Genomic DNA, 15,232 nt, shown 5'->3' with positions numbered 1-15,232 from the left:
GTATAGTGGTCAGTAATGAGACCTCCAGATGTCTGCAGTATAGTGGTCAGTAATGAGACCTCCAGATGTCTGCAGTATAGTGGTCAGTAAAGAGACCTCCAGATGTCTGCAGTATAGTGGTCAGTAATCAGACCTCCAGATGTTTGCAGTATAGTGGTCAGTAATCAGACCTCCAGATGTCTGCAGTATAGTGGTCAGTAATGAGACCTCCAGATGTCTTAATGTTGCTGCTCTACACCTCTCCACACACTCACACTCTCATACCCTCAGGAGAGCCTCTCACTGATAATGAAATCTCTCTCTCTCTCTCTGTGTGGACCCACTCCAATTAAATTCTCATATCACCGCAACAGATCCACAGATGACGTAACCTCTATTGCATTCAACACTGCCCTCTCCCATGTGAGAACACAGTTCATTGACTACAGCTCAGCGTTCAACACCATAGTGCCCACAAATCTCATCACTAAGCTCAGGACCCTTGGACTTAACACTACCGTCTGAAACTGGATCTTGGACTTCCGGACAGTCCGCCCCCAGGTGGTGAGGGCAGGCAACAACACATCTGCCACGCTAACCCTCAACAAGGGCCCCCTCAGGAGTGTGTGCTTAGTCCCCTCCTGTACTCCCTGTTCAGCCACGACTGCCTGGCCGCTCACGACTCATCATTATGTTTGCTGACGACACGACCCGATGAGACAGCCTATAGGGAGGAGGCCAGGACAACAACCTCTCCCTCAATATCAACAAGACAAAGGAGTCAATTGTGGACTACAGGCAACAGAGGGCAGAGCACACCCCCATCCACATCGACAGGGCTGTAGTGGAGCGTGTCAAGAGCTTTAAGCTCCTCGGAGCTTTAAGCTCCTTCCCCCTCTACAGCTGCACCATTGAGAGTGTCTTGACTGGCTGCATCACCACTTGGTATCCGACCGCAAGGCGCTTCAGAGGATATTGTGTACAGCCCAGTACATCACTGGGGCTGAGTTCCCTGCTATCCAGGACCTCTATACCAGGTGGTGTCAGAGGAAGACTCCAGCCACCAAAGTCATATACTGTTCTCCCTGCTTCTGCACAGAAAGTGGTACTGAATTCTGGAACTAACAGGACCCGGCACACAGCTTTTACCCCCAAGCCATAAGACTGCTAAATAGTTAACCAAATAGCTGCCCAGACTATCTGCATTGACCCATTTTGCACTAACTCTTTTGAGTCATTACATGCACTGCTGCTACTGTTTATTATATATCCTGTTGCCTAGTCACTTTACCCCTACCTATATGTACATAACTACCTCAATTACCTCGTACCCATGCACATTGACTCAGTACTGGTACCCTGTGTATATAGCCAAGTTATCCTTACTCATTGTGTATTTATTCCAAGTGTTATAATTTGTTAAAATCTTTCTCTCTACATTTTTGAAAAGGGCCTGTAAGCATTTCACTGTTAGTCTACACTAGCTGTGGTGTGTGCGTGCGTGCGTGCGTGCGTGCGTGTGCACGCACAGTGAGGTCGTGATGGAGGGGTTGTTAATTAAGTGAAATTTTCCAAAGATGTGTGTGTGACCTCAAATGCCCACTCAATCAGAAAATAGCATTACTTCTGCTGCTCGGCCTAATGGGAGGCCACTGCTGTGATCCATGTAGTGGTGAGAAGAGATAAATACAAGTCAATGCAGCTGTGAAGGTAACTAACTATTCAGAGAGTGACTGCTTCCCTCAAAGTGAAAAATATCCTGGAATATCATGGGTCTCAATTACTCCACAAAGATACCTTCACACCTGTGTGCATTGCTGTTCGTCGTGTGTCCCCAAATACCCAGAGTTCTCCAGAAGTATATGGCTATGTGAGTGTTACTGTGTGTGTGTGTTTTTCCAACATGTCTATGGGTGTGCAGGTATCCAAGGGGTGGTGGAGGCCTATCAGACATGCCTTCCTAAGCTTCAGCTCTACGGCCCCACCAACATCGCCCCCATCATCCAGAAAGTAGCCAGCTCCGCTTCACAGGAAATGCACACCAAGGAGGCCATGGTAAGCTAGCTGTCAGTTGTCCTCCTCTCCTTGGAACCAATCGATTTGGAACATAGCTTGAACCTAGCTTGAGCTTAAATCATGTATTGATGTCAATGGGAGACTTGGCAACATTTTAGAGTTATGCTCAACATGTATTTCCAACATACCCCACAGACATTACTCTCTCACGTTTCTCCCCAGTCATTGACTTCCTTTATCTCTGCAGCAGTACTTCATTCTGCTCATCCTAACGGACGGAGTGATCACAGACATGGCAGACACCCGCGAGGCTATCGTCCAAGCCTCCCACTTGCCCATGTCCATCATCATTGTAGGCGTGGGAAGTGCTGACTTCAGTGACATGCAGATGCTGGATGGAGATGACGGGATCCTTCGCTCGCCCAAGGGGGAGCCCTGCCTACGAGACATCGTCCAGTTCGTCCCCTTCCGCAACTTCAAACATGTGAGTCTTTACTGGAACTGGCAGGGTTACCTGAGGAACTGGGAGGGTTACCTGAGGAACTGGGAGGGTCACCTGAGGAACTGGGAGGGTTACCTGAGGAACTGGGAGGGTTACCTGAGGAACTGGGATGGTTACCTGAGGAACTGGGAGGGTTACCTGAGGAACTGGCAGGGTTACCTGAGGAACTGGGAGGGTTACCTGAGGAACTGGGAGGGTTACCTGAGGAACTGGGAGGGTTACCTGAGGAACTGGCAGGGTTACCTGAGGAACTGGCAGGGCTACCTGAGGAACTGGAAGGGTTACCTGAGGAACTGGCAGGGTTACCTGAGGAACTGGGAGGTTACCTGAGGAACTGGCAGGGTTACCTGAGGAACTGGGAGGGTTACCTGAGGAACTGGGAGGGTTACCTGAGGAACTGGGAGGTTACCTGAGGAACTGGCAGGGTTACCTGAGGAACTGGCAGGGTTACCTGAGGAACTGGGAGGTTACCCGAGGAACTGGGAGGGTTACCCGAGGAACTGGGCGGGTTACCCGAGGAACTGGGCGGGTTACCCGAGGAACTGGGAGGTTACCTGAGGAACTGGCAGGGTTACCTGAGGAACTGGCAGGTTACCTGAGGAACTGGGAGGGTTACCTGAGGAACTGGGAGGGTTACCTGAGGAACTGGGAGGGTTACCTGAGGAACTGGGAGGGTTACCTGAGGAACTGGGAGGGTTACCTGAGGAACTGGGAGGGTTACCTGAGGAACTGGGAGGGTTACCTGAGGAACTGGGAGGTTACCTGAGGAACTGGGAGGGTTACCTGAGGAACTGGCAGGGTTACCTGAGGAACTGGGAGGGTTACCTGAGGAACTGGGAGGGTTACCTGAGGAACTGGGAGGGTTACCTGAGGAACTGGGAGGGTTACCTGAGGAACTGGGAGGGTTACCTGAGGAACTGGGAGGTTACCTGAGGAACTGGGAGGGTTACCTGAGGAACTGGGAGGTTACCTGAGGAACTGGGAGGGTTACCTGAGGAACTGGGAGGGTTACCTGAGGAATTGGCAGGGTTACCTGAGGAACTGGGAGGGTTACCTGAGGAACTGGGAGGGTTACCTGAGGAACTGGGAGGGTTACCTGAGGAACTGGGAGGGTTACCTGAGGAACTGAGAGGGGTTACCTGAGGAACTGGGAGGGTTACCTGAGGAACTGGGAGGGTTACCTGAGGAACTGGGAGGTTACCTGAGGAACTGAGAGGGGTTACCTGAGGAACTGGGAGGTTACCTGAGTGTTACAGGAAGAGACAGGTTTCTCTCTGTTTATCTCCAGGGCTCACCGGCAGAGCTGGCGAAGACTGTCCTAGCAGAAGTGCCCAACCAGGTGGTTGACTACTACAACAACAAGGGCATCAAGCCCAAAGTGCCCAGCGAGTTCGAGTCTTCCAGGACATTCGCCCCCTGAGAGGAGGGGCCCAACGCACTCGTTACAACAGACAGTACCTTATGCTGACTAACTGAAAAGTTTACTGTTTTGCTCTTCGTTTGTTTGTTCTTTTCATTGTGCATGCGTGGCCTCCGAGGCTTGCATCTGTAAAGCAACTGTATCATTCAAAGCATTGGTATGATAGGGGGGACATACAAAAGAACAACCAAACTGACATCCCTACAGACGAACATTCAACTATCGATGAAGGAATGTACAGAACACCCCCGCTCCTTTTTTTATAAGAGTTTGTTGAGATTTTGCAAAATTTCTTGATATTCATACATTGTAAAACATTTTGGACCACAGTGAATGAACTAGCTACCTGCGTTTAAACACGTCTGCGTCCTCAGAAGTCCATATTGCAGATAAGGCAGATGCATGAACTGTTGTTTTGCATGCTGGTAATAAAGCAGTTTTCTCATGGTTCATGTTGTTTCCTTAGTGAACAATAGAGTTGACAGTATTGTAGGGATAAAGGACATTCTACTATGAAGCATGTTGACAGCACAAATTTAGTATTCTGGGAAGTTCACTGGAGAATATTATGGGCACATAATTTGCCGTTGTTATGTTACAATGCAGTATTCTGTGAAATTATGAATTACTTATAATAATAAAAGCTTTATCAATATGCTTGTGACTTGTACTGTTAAAAAAACCTATTGGGTTTCAAGTCAAAAACATCATTGGAATTGTGGTCATATCAATTTCCATTCATTCTATGAAAAATCCATCGAAAATGCAGAGAACTGAATTGGCAGCATTTCTATATTTTGGTGTGCTTGTCAAAGTAGTCAAAGAAATTGGGAATTGGGGTCACTTTCTTAGCATTTCCAATGCATTCTATTGATTTAAAAACCTCCATAAAAATGATGGGAATGTTCTGATTGAGATGGGGAGAGGGAGATGGGGAGGAGAGAGGGAGATGAAGAGAGGGAGATGGGGAGAGAGAGGGAGGGAGATGGGGAGAGAGTGGGAGGGAGATGGGGAGAAGAGAGAGGGAGATGGGGAAATGGGGGGATTGAGAGGGAGATGGGGATAGGGAGATGGGGAGAAGAGAGAGGGAGATAGGGAAATGGGGGGATTGAGAGGGAGATGGGGAGAGGGAGATGGGGGGAGGGAGATGGGGAGGACTGTGGGAGGGAGATGGGGAGAAGACAAGGAGGGAGATGGGGAGGACTGAGGGAGGGAGATGGGGAGAGAGAGGGAGGGAGATGGGGAGGACTGTGGGAGGGAGATGGGGAGAAGAGCGTGAGGGAGATGGGGAGAGAGAGGGAGGGAGATGGGGAGAGAGTGGGAGGGAGATGGGGAGAGAGAGGGTGGGAGATGGGGAGAGAGTGGGAGGGAGATGGGGAGAAGGGAGGGAGGGAGATGTGGAGGAGAGAGGGAGGGCGATGGGGAGGACTGAGGGAGGGAGATGGGGAGAAGAGAGGGAGGGAGATGAGGAGGACTGAGGGAGGGAGATGGGGAGAGAGAGGGAGGGAGATGGGGAGAGAGGGGGAGGGAGATGGGGAGGACTGAGGGAGGGAGATGGGGAGAGGGAGAGAGATGGAGAGGAGGGAGGGTGGGTGATGGGAGGACAGAGGGAGAGAGATGGGAGAAGAGAGGGAGGGCGATGGGGAGGACTGAGGGAGGGAGATGGGGAGAAGAGAGGGAGGGAGATGGGGAGGACTGAGGGAGGGAGATGGGGAGAGGGAGAGAGATGGGGAGAAGGGAGGGAGGGAGATGGGGAGGGAGATGGGGAGAGAGAGGGAGGGAGATGGGGAGGACTGAGGGAGGGAGATGGGGAGAGGGAGAGAGATGGGAGAAGGGAGGGAGGGAGATGGAGAGGAGGGAGGGTGGGTGATGGGGAGGACAGAGGGAGGGAGATGGGGAAAAGAGAGGGAGGGAGATGGGGAGGACTGAGGGAGGGAGATGGGGAGAAGAGAGGGAGGGAGATGGAGAGGACTGTGGGAGGGAGATGGGGAGAAGAGTGTGAGGGAGATGGGGAGAGAGAGGGAGGGAGATGGGGAGGACTGAGGGAGGGAGATGGGGAGAGGGAGAGAGATGGAGAGGAGGGAGGGTGGGTGATGGGGAGGACAGAGGGAGGGAGATGGGGAGAAGAGAGGGAGGGAGATGGGGAGGACTGAGGGAGGGAGATGGGGAGAAGAGCGTGAGGGAGATGGAGGGAGGGAGATGGGGAGAGAGAGGGAGGGAGATGGGGAGAAGGGAGGGAGGGAGATGGAGAGGGAGGGAGATGGGAAGAAAGGGAGATGGGGAGAAGGGGTGGAGGAGAGAGGGAGGGAGATGGGGAGGACTGAGGGAGGGAGATGGGGAGAAGAGAGGGAGGGAGATGGGGAGGACTGAGGGAGGGAGATGGAGAGAGAGGGAGGGAGATGGGAAGAAGGGAGATGGGGAGAAGGGAGGGAGGGAGATGTGGAGGAGAGAGGGAGGGAGATGGGGAGGACTGAGGGAGGGAGATGGGGAGAAGAGAGGGAGGGAGATGGAGAGAGAGGGAGGGAGATGGGAAGAAAGGGAGATGGGGAGAAGGGAGGGAGGGAGATGTGGAGGAGAGAGGGAGGGAGATGGGGAGGACTGAGGGAGGGAGATGGGGTAGTTGTCCTTGCACTGCATTGTATGTGCCTGCAAGACTGTTGCTGTCGTCTTTATTGTTTTTGTCCAGTGGATACTTTACTCCTTTTTTTTAAATGAAAAAACATGAGTATCCACATACCTGCTGCGCCTTGGTCCATTCTTGATGACAGTTGTGACAGAACTACCCACCACAAAAGGACCAAGCAGCGGAAGAGGAGGAAGCCACAGGAGAACAGTGTGGATGAATGGACATGGGAGGACGTCCTGGACGGCAAGGGAGTCTACACTTGGGAAGAGATCCTGGCCGGAAGGGATCGCCTCCCATGGGAACAGGTGGAGGCACTCAGGAGAGTGGAGGCAGCTGGACTGAGGAACCAACGCGAACGTTATGCTGGAACACGGCTGGTGAGGAAGCCGGAGAGGCACCCCCAATATTTTTTGGGGGGGGGGCACACGGGTAGTTTGGCCAGGCCAAGGAAGAGCCATAAGCCAGCTACCCGTGATTACAGGGAGGCGCGTATGAGGTGGAGGGCGCCATGTCACGCTGAGGTACGCACCATCTTGCCTATACGGACGCACAGGCCAGTTCGCCCTGTACCAGCGCCCCGCATGTGCCAGGGTGAGGTGAGCATCGAGCCGGAAGGGATGATGCCAACCCTGCGCTCAAGACCGCCAGTGCTCCTCAACGGTCCGGTGTTTCCCGCTATACGCACTAGCATTGAGGTGCGTGTCTCCAGGCTGGCACGTCCAGTACCAGCCCCACGCATCAGGCGTCTAGTGCGTCAGACCAGCCCCACGCATCAGGCGTCTAGTGCGTCAGCCCAGCCTCGCCAGTCAAGAGTCACCAGAGCTGCCGCATGTCTTCCGGCCCAGCCAGAGTGGTCCGTCTGCCAGGGTCAGCCCGAGTGGCCCATCTGCCCGGCGCAGCTATCGGCGCCACCGAAGTGGGCGACGCCGAAGGTGGAGCGAGGTCCACGTCCTGCACCTGAGCCACCTCCAGGATAGGTGGGTTGGGGAGGGAGGGTGTAGCACAGTGCCGTCGGTGACGGCAGCCACCCTGCCTTCCCTCCCTTATTGTTTAGGGGTTATTGTTTATTGGTTTTGTTGGGGTATTGGGGATTTCTTTGTGTTTTCTTTTTTTAGGTGCATTCCGGGGTCTGCACCTTGAGGGGGGGGGGGTACTGTCACGTCCTGACCAGCAGAGGGCGAAATTGTGTTAGTCTTGGTCAGGATGTGGCAGGGGGTTTGTGTTTGTTAAATGTTGTGTGGGTGATTGGACTCCCAATTGAAGGCAGGTGTGTTGAGTTGCCTTTGATTGGGAGTCCTATATAGGAGTGTGTGTTTTTCTTTGGGGTTGTGGGTAGTTGTCCTTGCACTGCATTGTATGTGCCTGCAAGACTGTTGCTGTCGTCTTTATTGTTTTTGTCCAGTGGATACTTTACTCCTTTTTTTTAAATTAAAAAACATGAGTATCCACATACCTGCTGCGCCTTGGTCCATTCTTGACGACAAGTGTGACAACTTGGAAAATTCCACAAAGTGCAAGCCGAAGAACACCATCCCAACCGTGAAGCACGGGGGTGGCAGCATCATGTTGTGTGGGTGCTTTGTTGCAGGAGGCACTGGTGCACTTCACAAAATAGATGGCATCATGAGGAAGGAAAATTAGGTGGATATACTGAAGCAACATCTCAAGACATCAGTTATGAAGTTAAAGCTTGGTCGCAAATGGGTCTTCCAAATGGACAATGACCCCAAGCATACTTCCAAAGTTGCTGGCAAAATGGCTTAAAGGACAGCAAAGTCAAGGTATTGAAGTGGTCATCACAAAGCCCTGACCTCAATCCTATAGAATAATTGTGGGCAGAACTGAAAAAGTGTGTGCGAGCAAGGAGGCCTACAAACCTGACTCAGTTACACCAGCTCTGTCAGGAGGAATGGGCCAAAATTCACCCAACTTATTGTGGGAAGCTTGTGAAAGGCTAACCGAAACGTTTGACCCAAATTAAACAATTTAAAGGCAATGCTACCAAATACTAATTGAGTGTATGTAAACTTCTGACCCACTGGGAATGTGATGAAATTAATAAAAGGTCAAATAAATCATTCTCTCTACTATTATTCTGACATTTCACATTCTTAAAATAAAGTGGTGATCCTAACTGACCGAAGACAGGGAATTTTTACTAGGACTAAATGTCAGGAATTGTGAAAAAGTTTACATGTATTTAGCTAAGGTGTATGTAAACTTCTGACTTCAACTGTATCTTCATGCCATATCTCCGAGACCGACGTCTTGTTTCAGGACAGGCTAAACACATTCTTTGCACGCTTTGAGGATAACGCAGTTCCACCGACGCGGCCCGCTACCAAGGACTGTGGGCTCTCCTTCTACGTGGCCGACGCGAGTAAAACATTTAAACGTGTTAACCCTCACAAGGCTGCTAGTCCAGACGGCATCCCTAGCCGCATCCTCAGAGCATGCGCAGACCAGCTGGCTGGTGTGTTTATGGGCATATTCAATCTCGCCATATCCCAGTCTGCTGTCCCCACATGCTTCAAGATGGCCACCATTGTTCCCATACCCAAGAAGGCAACGGTAACTGAACTTAATGGCTATCGCCCCGTAGCACCCACCATCATGAAGTGCTTTGAGAGACTAGTCAAGGATCATATCACCTCTACCTTACCTGCCACCCTAGACCCACGTCAATTTGATTACCACCCCAATAGATCCACAGACGATGCAATCGCCATCACTCTGCACACTGCCCTATCCCATCAGGAAAAGAGGAATACCTATGTAAGAATGCTGTTAATTGACTATATAACTCAGCATTCAACACCATAGTACCCTCCAAGCTCATCATTAAGCTTGAGGCCCTGGTCTGAACCCCACCCTGTGCAACTGGGTCCTGAACTTCCTGACGGGCTTCCCCCATGTGGTGAAGGTAGGAAACATCACCTCCACTCTGCTGATCCTCAACACCTGGGCCCCACAAGGATGCATGCTCAGCCCCATCCTGTACTCCCTGTACTCCCTGCAACAGAGCCTTTGGCTTGTCACCTAAAACCCTCACAAATGTTTACAGATGCACAATTGAAAGCATCCGGTCATGCTGTATCAGAACCTGGTACAGTAACTTCACCGCCCGCAACCACAAGGCTCTCCAGAGGGTGGCGCGGTCTGCATTACCAGTGGCAAACTACCCGCCCTCCAGGACACCTACAGCACCCGATGTCACAGGAAGGCCAGAAAGATAATCAAGGACATCAACCACCCGAGTCACTGCCGGTTCACTCCGCTATCATCCAGAAGGTGAGGTCAGTACAGGTGCATCAAAGCTGGGACCGAGAGACTGAAAAATAGCTTCTATCTCAAGGCCATCAGATTGTTAAACAGCCATCACTAGCACATTAGCAGCTGCTGCCTATAGGCATAGACAAGGAATCACTGGCCACTTTAAGGAATGGAACACAACTCACTTGAATAATCACTGGCCACTTTAAGGAATGGAACACTACTCCCTTGAATAATCGCTGGCCACTTCATTAAGGAATGGAACACTACTCACTTGAATAATGTTTACATATCTGGCATTACTCATCTCATATGTATATACTGTATTCTATACTATTCTACTGTATCTCATTCACTAAATAATGTTTACATATCTTGTATTACTCACCTCATATGTATATACAGTTTTTTCTATACTATTCTACTGTATCTTAGTCCATTCCACTCTGACATTGCCCATCCATATGTATATAGTCTTAATTCATTCCTACTTAGATTTATGTGTATTGGGTATATGTTGTGTAATTTGTTAGATATTACTTGTTAGATATTACTGCACTGTCAGAGCTAGAAGCACAAGCGTTTTGCTACACCCGCAATAACGTCTGCTAATCACGTGTTTGTTACCAATAAAATTTGATTTGATTTGATTTGATACTGGAGTGATGACACCTCGAGGTGTGTGTGTACTGTGCTTGTGCATTGAGCGTTTTGTTTGAACCAGCCTTCCCTGCCGCGTTCTGTGAAAGTCGACATCTGTTGATGGGTACATACTGTAGGGGGGCTGGTGTTACATAAGTAAGAGTCCTATGATGGTGAAGGGTTGCAGTGAGTCTGTTATGGCGGGCTACATGACAGCACCAAACGGTATGTCTGACAGGCAAGAAATGGGCTCGTCAACACAACTCCCCGTTAGGACTGGTGCTGAGGAAATATGGAAGAATGCGGAGAGACACACACACACACACACACGTGTGTGTCTGTGTGTGTGTGTGTGTGTGTGTGCGCCTGTGTGTGCGCCTGTGTGTGTGTGTGCGCCTGTGTGTGTGTGTGTGCGCCTGTGTGTGTGTGTGTGCGCCTGTGTGTGTGTGTGTGCGCCTGTGTGTGTGTGTGTGTGTGTGTGTGTGTGTGTGTGTGTGTGTGTATGTGCGTGTGTGCACATACACACACATACACATTCCAGATAGAGTTATAAATGGGTGAGGGTGCAATGTGTCGTCATGGGAAATGAAAGTCCTCTTTCCTCCTGGATATACATTATATCCCATCTAGATTCTAGAGAATCATAAGACATTTTCTGACCTGAGAATAAATCATCTTTCCCACGTTTTCCACTCAAACCGGAGAGGATATTTAAAATATTTAAATTTCCTCTATATATATTGTGTATCCAAAACCCCCAGCGCCAGCCAGCTCCTTGGTTGGTTGTGTCACAGGTCACTGCCATGGTAATTTTCCCATGAAAAAAATCCATGGAGAACGCTCACTGGCCATAATTAGCCCCATCATTGATCTGCCAGTGCCAGGAGACAGGAGAGCTTCAATAAGTAACACTTAAATTGCACAGTATTATTTCATATGGTAATTATTGTATCTAGTATTTACTAAGAAATTATGTGGAAACAAAAGGTATTGATACTTCAATTCAACACAATTAGTAACTAGCTACCTACCAAATGGTACATTCCTATTTAGAAGACAGGGAAAGAGCAGAATAAACCATGAACCTTCAATCATTAGCCTGGTTCCCCTGGCAGGGCTTGGATTGGCAGAAAGAGGACTGTTGCCATATAGTTATTGTGTTATTTAAGCCATAAGGCCAGAGGGGGTGGGGTATATTTATATAAATGTATATATATAAATGTTTGCCTCAAATTATACCAGTTGGTAGTGTAACTACATACAGTTGGAGTAGAATAAATATAAATGATTTACTGTTAAACAAACATGCCGTCTGTGTACATTCTGTGATTACTGAATATTAAATAAATGTGTTTGAATGCTACTAATGAGTAATTCAGCCAGGATGGCGAGCCTGGAATCTCTGCAGAAAAAAAACTATAAAAAATAGCTGTGGCTTTATTCTGAAGGTGTTGATTCTGAAGGTGTTGATTCTGAAGGTCTTGACTCTGAAGGTGTTGATTCTGAAGGTGTTGATTCTGAAGATCTTGATTCTGAAGGTCTTGACTCTGAAGGTGTTGATTCTGAAGGTCTTGACTGAAGGTCTTGACTCTGAAGGTCTTGACTCTGAAGGTCTTGACTCTGAAGGTGTTGATTCTGAAGGTGTTGATTCTGAAGGTGTTGATTCTGAAGATCTTGATTCTGAAGGTGTTGATTCTGAAGGTCTTGACTGAAGGTGTTGATTCTGAAGGTGTTGATTCTGAAGGTGTTGATTCTGAAGATCTTGATTCTGAAGGTCTTGACTGAAGGTCTTGATTCTGAAGGTCTTGATTCTGAAGGTCTTGACTCTGAAGGTCTTGATTCTGAAGGTTTTGACTCTGAAAGTCTTGATTCTGAAGGTCTTGATACTGAAGGTGTTGATTCTGAAGGTGTTGATTCTGAAGGTGTTGATTCTAATGGTCTTGATTCTGAAGGTCTTGACTCTGAAGGTCTTGATTCTGAAGGTCTTGATTCTGAAGCTCTTGTTTCTGAAGGTCAGACGCTACAGTAAGTCATCTTCTTATGCAGTCTCCTAGTTGTCCTAACAGCTGTGCCAGAACACCCAACATTCCCACAGACACAGGTGGTTATTACCCCAGATAAAAACACCCATGCTATTTGGCTCAGGAGGTTAATGCCATGCACATTAACCATTAGAGGGAGGGGAATTGGGCTAATGACGGTCTTGTTCACAGAGGAAGAACAGTGAAAGGGCTTGATTAGCTTCAGAGAGGACACATCGGAATTGAGCTGCTAGCTAGCATAGATTGGTGACCAGGAAGGAGCTAGCCTCTGAAGAACGATGACTGTACAGACACAGCAAAGTTGACGTCAACTGATGAAAGTGACTTCACGCCCTCATGTCAAAGTGTTTAGCTGTCAGACATAATAACAGGCTTGCCACGGGCTGCAATTTAGAGTAGCTGTTTGCTCCATGCAGCATGACAGTGTTACATCATTTGATGTGTTAACTGTCTAAACATGACTAAACACAGGGAACCTCTAATGTTGGGGAGGACAAGCTCATAGTAATGGCTGCTCATAGTAATGGCTGGAATGGAATGGTATCAAATACATCAGACCCATGGTTTCTTTGTGTTTGATACTATTCCATTCACTTCATTGCAGTCATTATTATGAGCCGTCCAAAGTCACCCAGCGATAAGAGTCCTCTGCATTGAGAACCAGCATTTAGAGTGGGTCTGACACCTGGCTTCACTACAGCTGTCCTTCCCCCTGACTCACATCTTTCTACTGTTTACTGTCTCATATTTAAGACGGACAAAGTAGCCAAAGCGTTAATGGGAGCCACTACTACAAAACGGTGTTCACTAAAAAGTTGTATTAGTCGTATGTACGGGATACGCATGGTATACATCGTCCAACCAAATGCTTACTTGCAGGTTCCTTCTGGACAATGCAACAACAATAAGAAATAATACAAGTTAAGAATACGAACATTTTGTAAATTGCTCAGTAGAATAGAATAAACATTTTAGCATAAGTATAATGAAGTAAGACATAATTTATAGTCCAATATTTACATGTATATTGGGGAAGGGGGGGAGGGGCAGTGTATAATCTGAGCAGCATAAAAAGAGTCTGTCTGGTAGCAGCGTGTGCGTGCGTGCGTCCGTCCGTCCGTGAGTCAGTCCAGTTCAAGTGTTCAGCAGTCTGGTGGCTTGTTTGATTTGAAGTTTTGGCAAAAGTTTAGTATTCTGTAGTCTGTACAATGTGACTCTGCATTGGATGTGGCATTTGACAAGGAAAGCTGTTATTAGGAACTCCAGGAAGTAGTTTTCTTCTAGTTAGAGAACAGAGGCCGTTGTGTTGAGTTGATCGATGGGATATAAAATACCTTGTGCCACTCTGGAGAGGTGGGCTGCGTGTGAGACTACTGTTTTGGGCAGATTGTTAGAGGCAGGGTTCTGCTAGGGGACTGAATCAGTTCTGTCTTTGTTGTAATCATCCCAGAGAGAGAGACATAAGTAGGTGTCTGCTGTCGAGTCCTGGTGAGGCTCAGCCTCTGGGAAATGTCACCTTCCTCCTCCTCTTTCCTCTCACACGCTCTGTAACCAAAAAATATGTTGTCTCTTAGATGGCAATCACCTCACTCTAACAATTCACCAGTGGATACAGTTACTGTTAGAAGTTATAGCATTAGACTTATCGACAGCGGGAATGAATGGGACAAATGAGGCCTGGAGAAATATACTCTGTAAAGAATAATCTCAGCGAAAGTCACATACAAATAAACAATGCATAAAACCCAACAAATACATCAAAACAATATACAGTATATATACTGCTCAAAAAAATAAAGGGAACACTTAAACAACACAATGTAACTCCAAGTCAATCACACTTCTGTGAAATCAAATTGTCCACTTAGGAAGCAACACTGATTGACAATAAATTTCACATGCTGTTGTGCAAATGGAATAGACAACAGGTGGAAATTATAGGCAATTAGCAAGACACCCCCAATAAAGGAGTGGTTCTGCAGGTGGTGACCACAGACCACTTCTCAGTTCCTATGCTTCCTGGCTGATGTTTTGGTCACTTTTGAATGCTGGCGGTGCTTTCACTCTAGTGGTAGCATGAGACGGAGTCTACAACCCACACAAGTGGCTCAGGTAGTGTAGCTCATCCAGGATGGCACATCAATGCGAGCTGTGGCAAGAAGGTTTGCTGTGTCTGTCAGCGTAGTGTCCAGAGCATGGAGGCGCTACCAGGAGACAGGCCAGTACATCAGGAGATGTGGAGGAGGCCGTAGGAGGGCAACAACCCAGCAGTAGGACCGCTACCTCCGCCTTTGTGCAAGGAGGAGTAGGAGGAGCACTGCCAGAGCCCTGCAAAATGACCTCCAGCAGGCCACAAATGTGCATGTGTCTGCTCAAATGGTCAGAAACAGACTCCATGAGGGTGGTATGAGGGCCCGACGTCCACAGGTGGGGGTTGTGCTTACAGCCCAACACCGTGCAGGACGTTTGGCATTTGCCAGAGAACACCAAGATTTGCAAATTCGCCATTGGCGCCACTGGCGCCCTGTGCTCTTCACAGATGAAAGCAGGTTCACACTGAGCACATGTGTCTGGAAACGCCGTGGAGAACGTTCTGCTGCCTGCAACATCCTCCAGCATGACCGGTTTGGTGGTGGGTCAGTCATGGTGTGGGGTGGCATTTCTTTGGGGGGCCGCACAGTCCTCCATGTGCTCACCAGAGGTAGCCTGACTGCCATTAGGTACCGAGATGA

General features: G+C 48.7%; 1 protein-coding gene across 3 annotated transcripts in view; it reads left to right on the top strand.

The window, feature by feature from the left end:
* LOC115176512 (copine-4) overlaps positions 1–4,572 on the top strand; it is a 94,408-nt gene extending 89,836 nt beyond the window's left edge. For all 3 annotated transcript variants that reach the window (XM_029736542.1, XM_029736543.1, XM_029736541.1), the window contains 3 exons: positions 1,901–2,034; positions 2,243–2,479; positions 3,786–4,572. In XM_029736542.1, the coding sequence (XP_029592402.1) occupies positions 1,901–2,034; positions 2,243–2,479; positions 3,786–3,917 (503 nt within the window). In that variant the 3' untranslated portion in view covers positions 3,918–4,572. The remainder of the gene's footprint in view (positions 1–1,900; positions 2,035–2,242; positions 2,480–3,785) is intronic.
* The last annotated feature ends 10,660 nt before the right edge of the window (positions 4,573–15,232 follow it).

This window comes from Salmo trutta, chromosome 37, assembly GCF_901001165.1.
Source record: "Salmo trutta chromosome 37, fSalTru1.1, whole genome shotgun sequence".
Taxonomy (NCBI): domain Eukaryota; kingdom Metazoa; phylum Chordata; class Actinopteri; order Salmoniformes; family Salmonidae; genus Salmo; species Salmo trutta.
The sequence above is the reverse complement of the archived record's forward strand: the minus strand, read 5'-3'. Positions and strand labels throughout refer to the sequence as shown.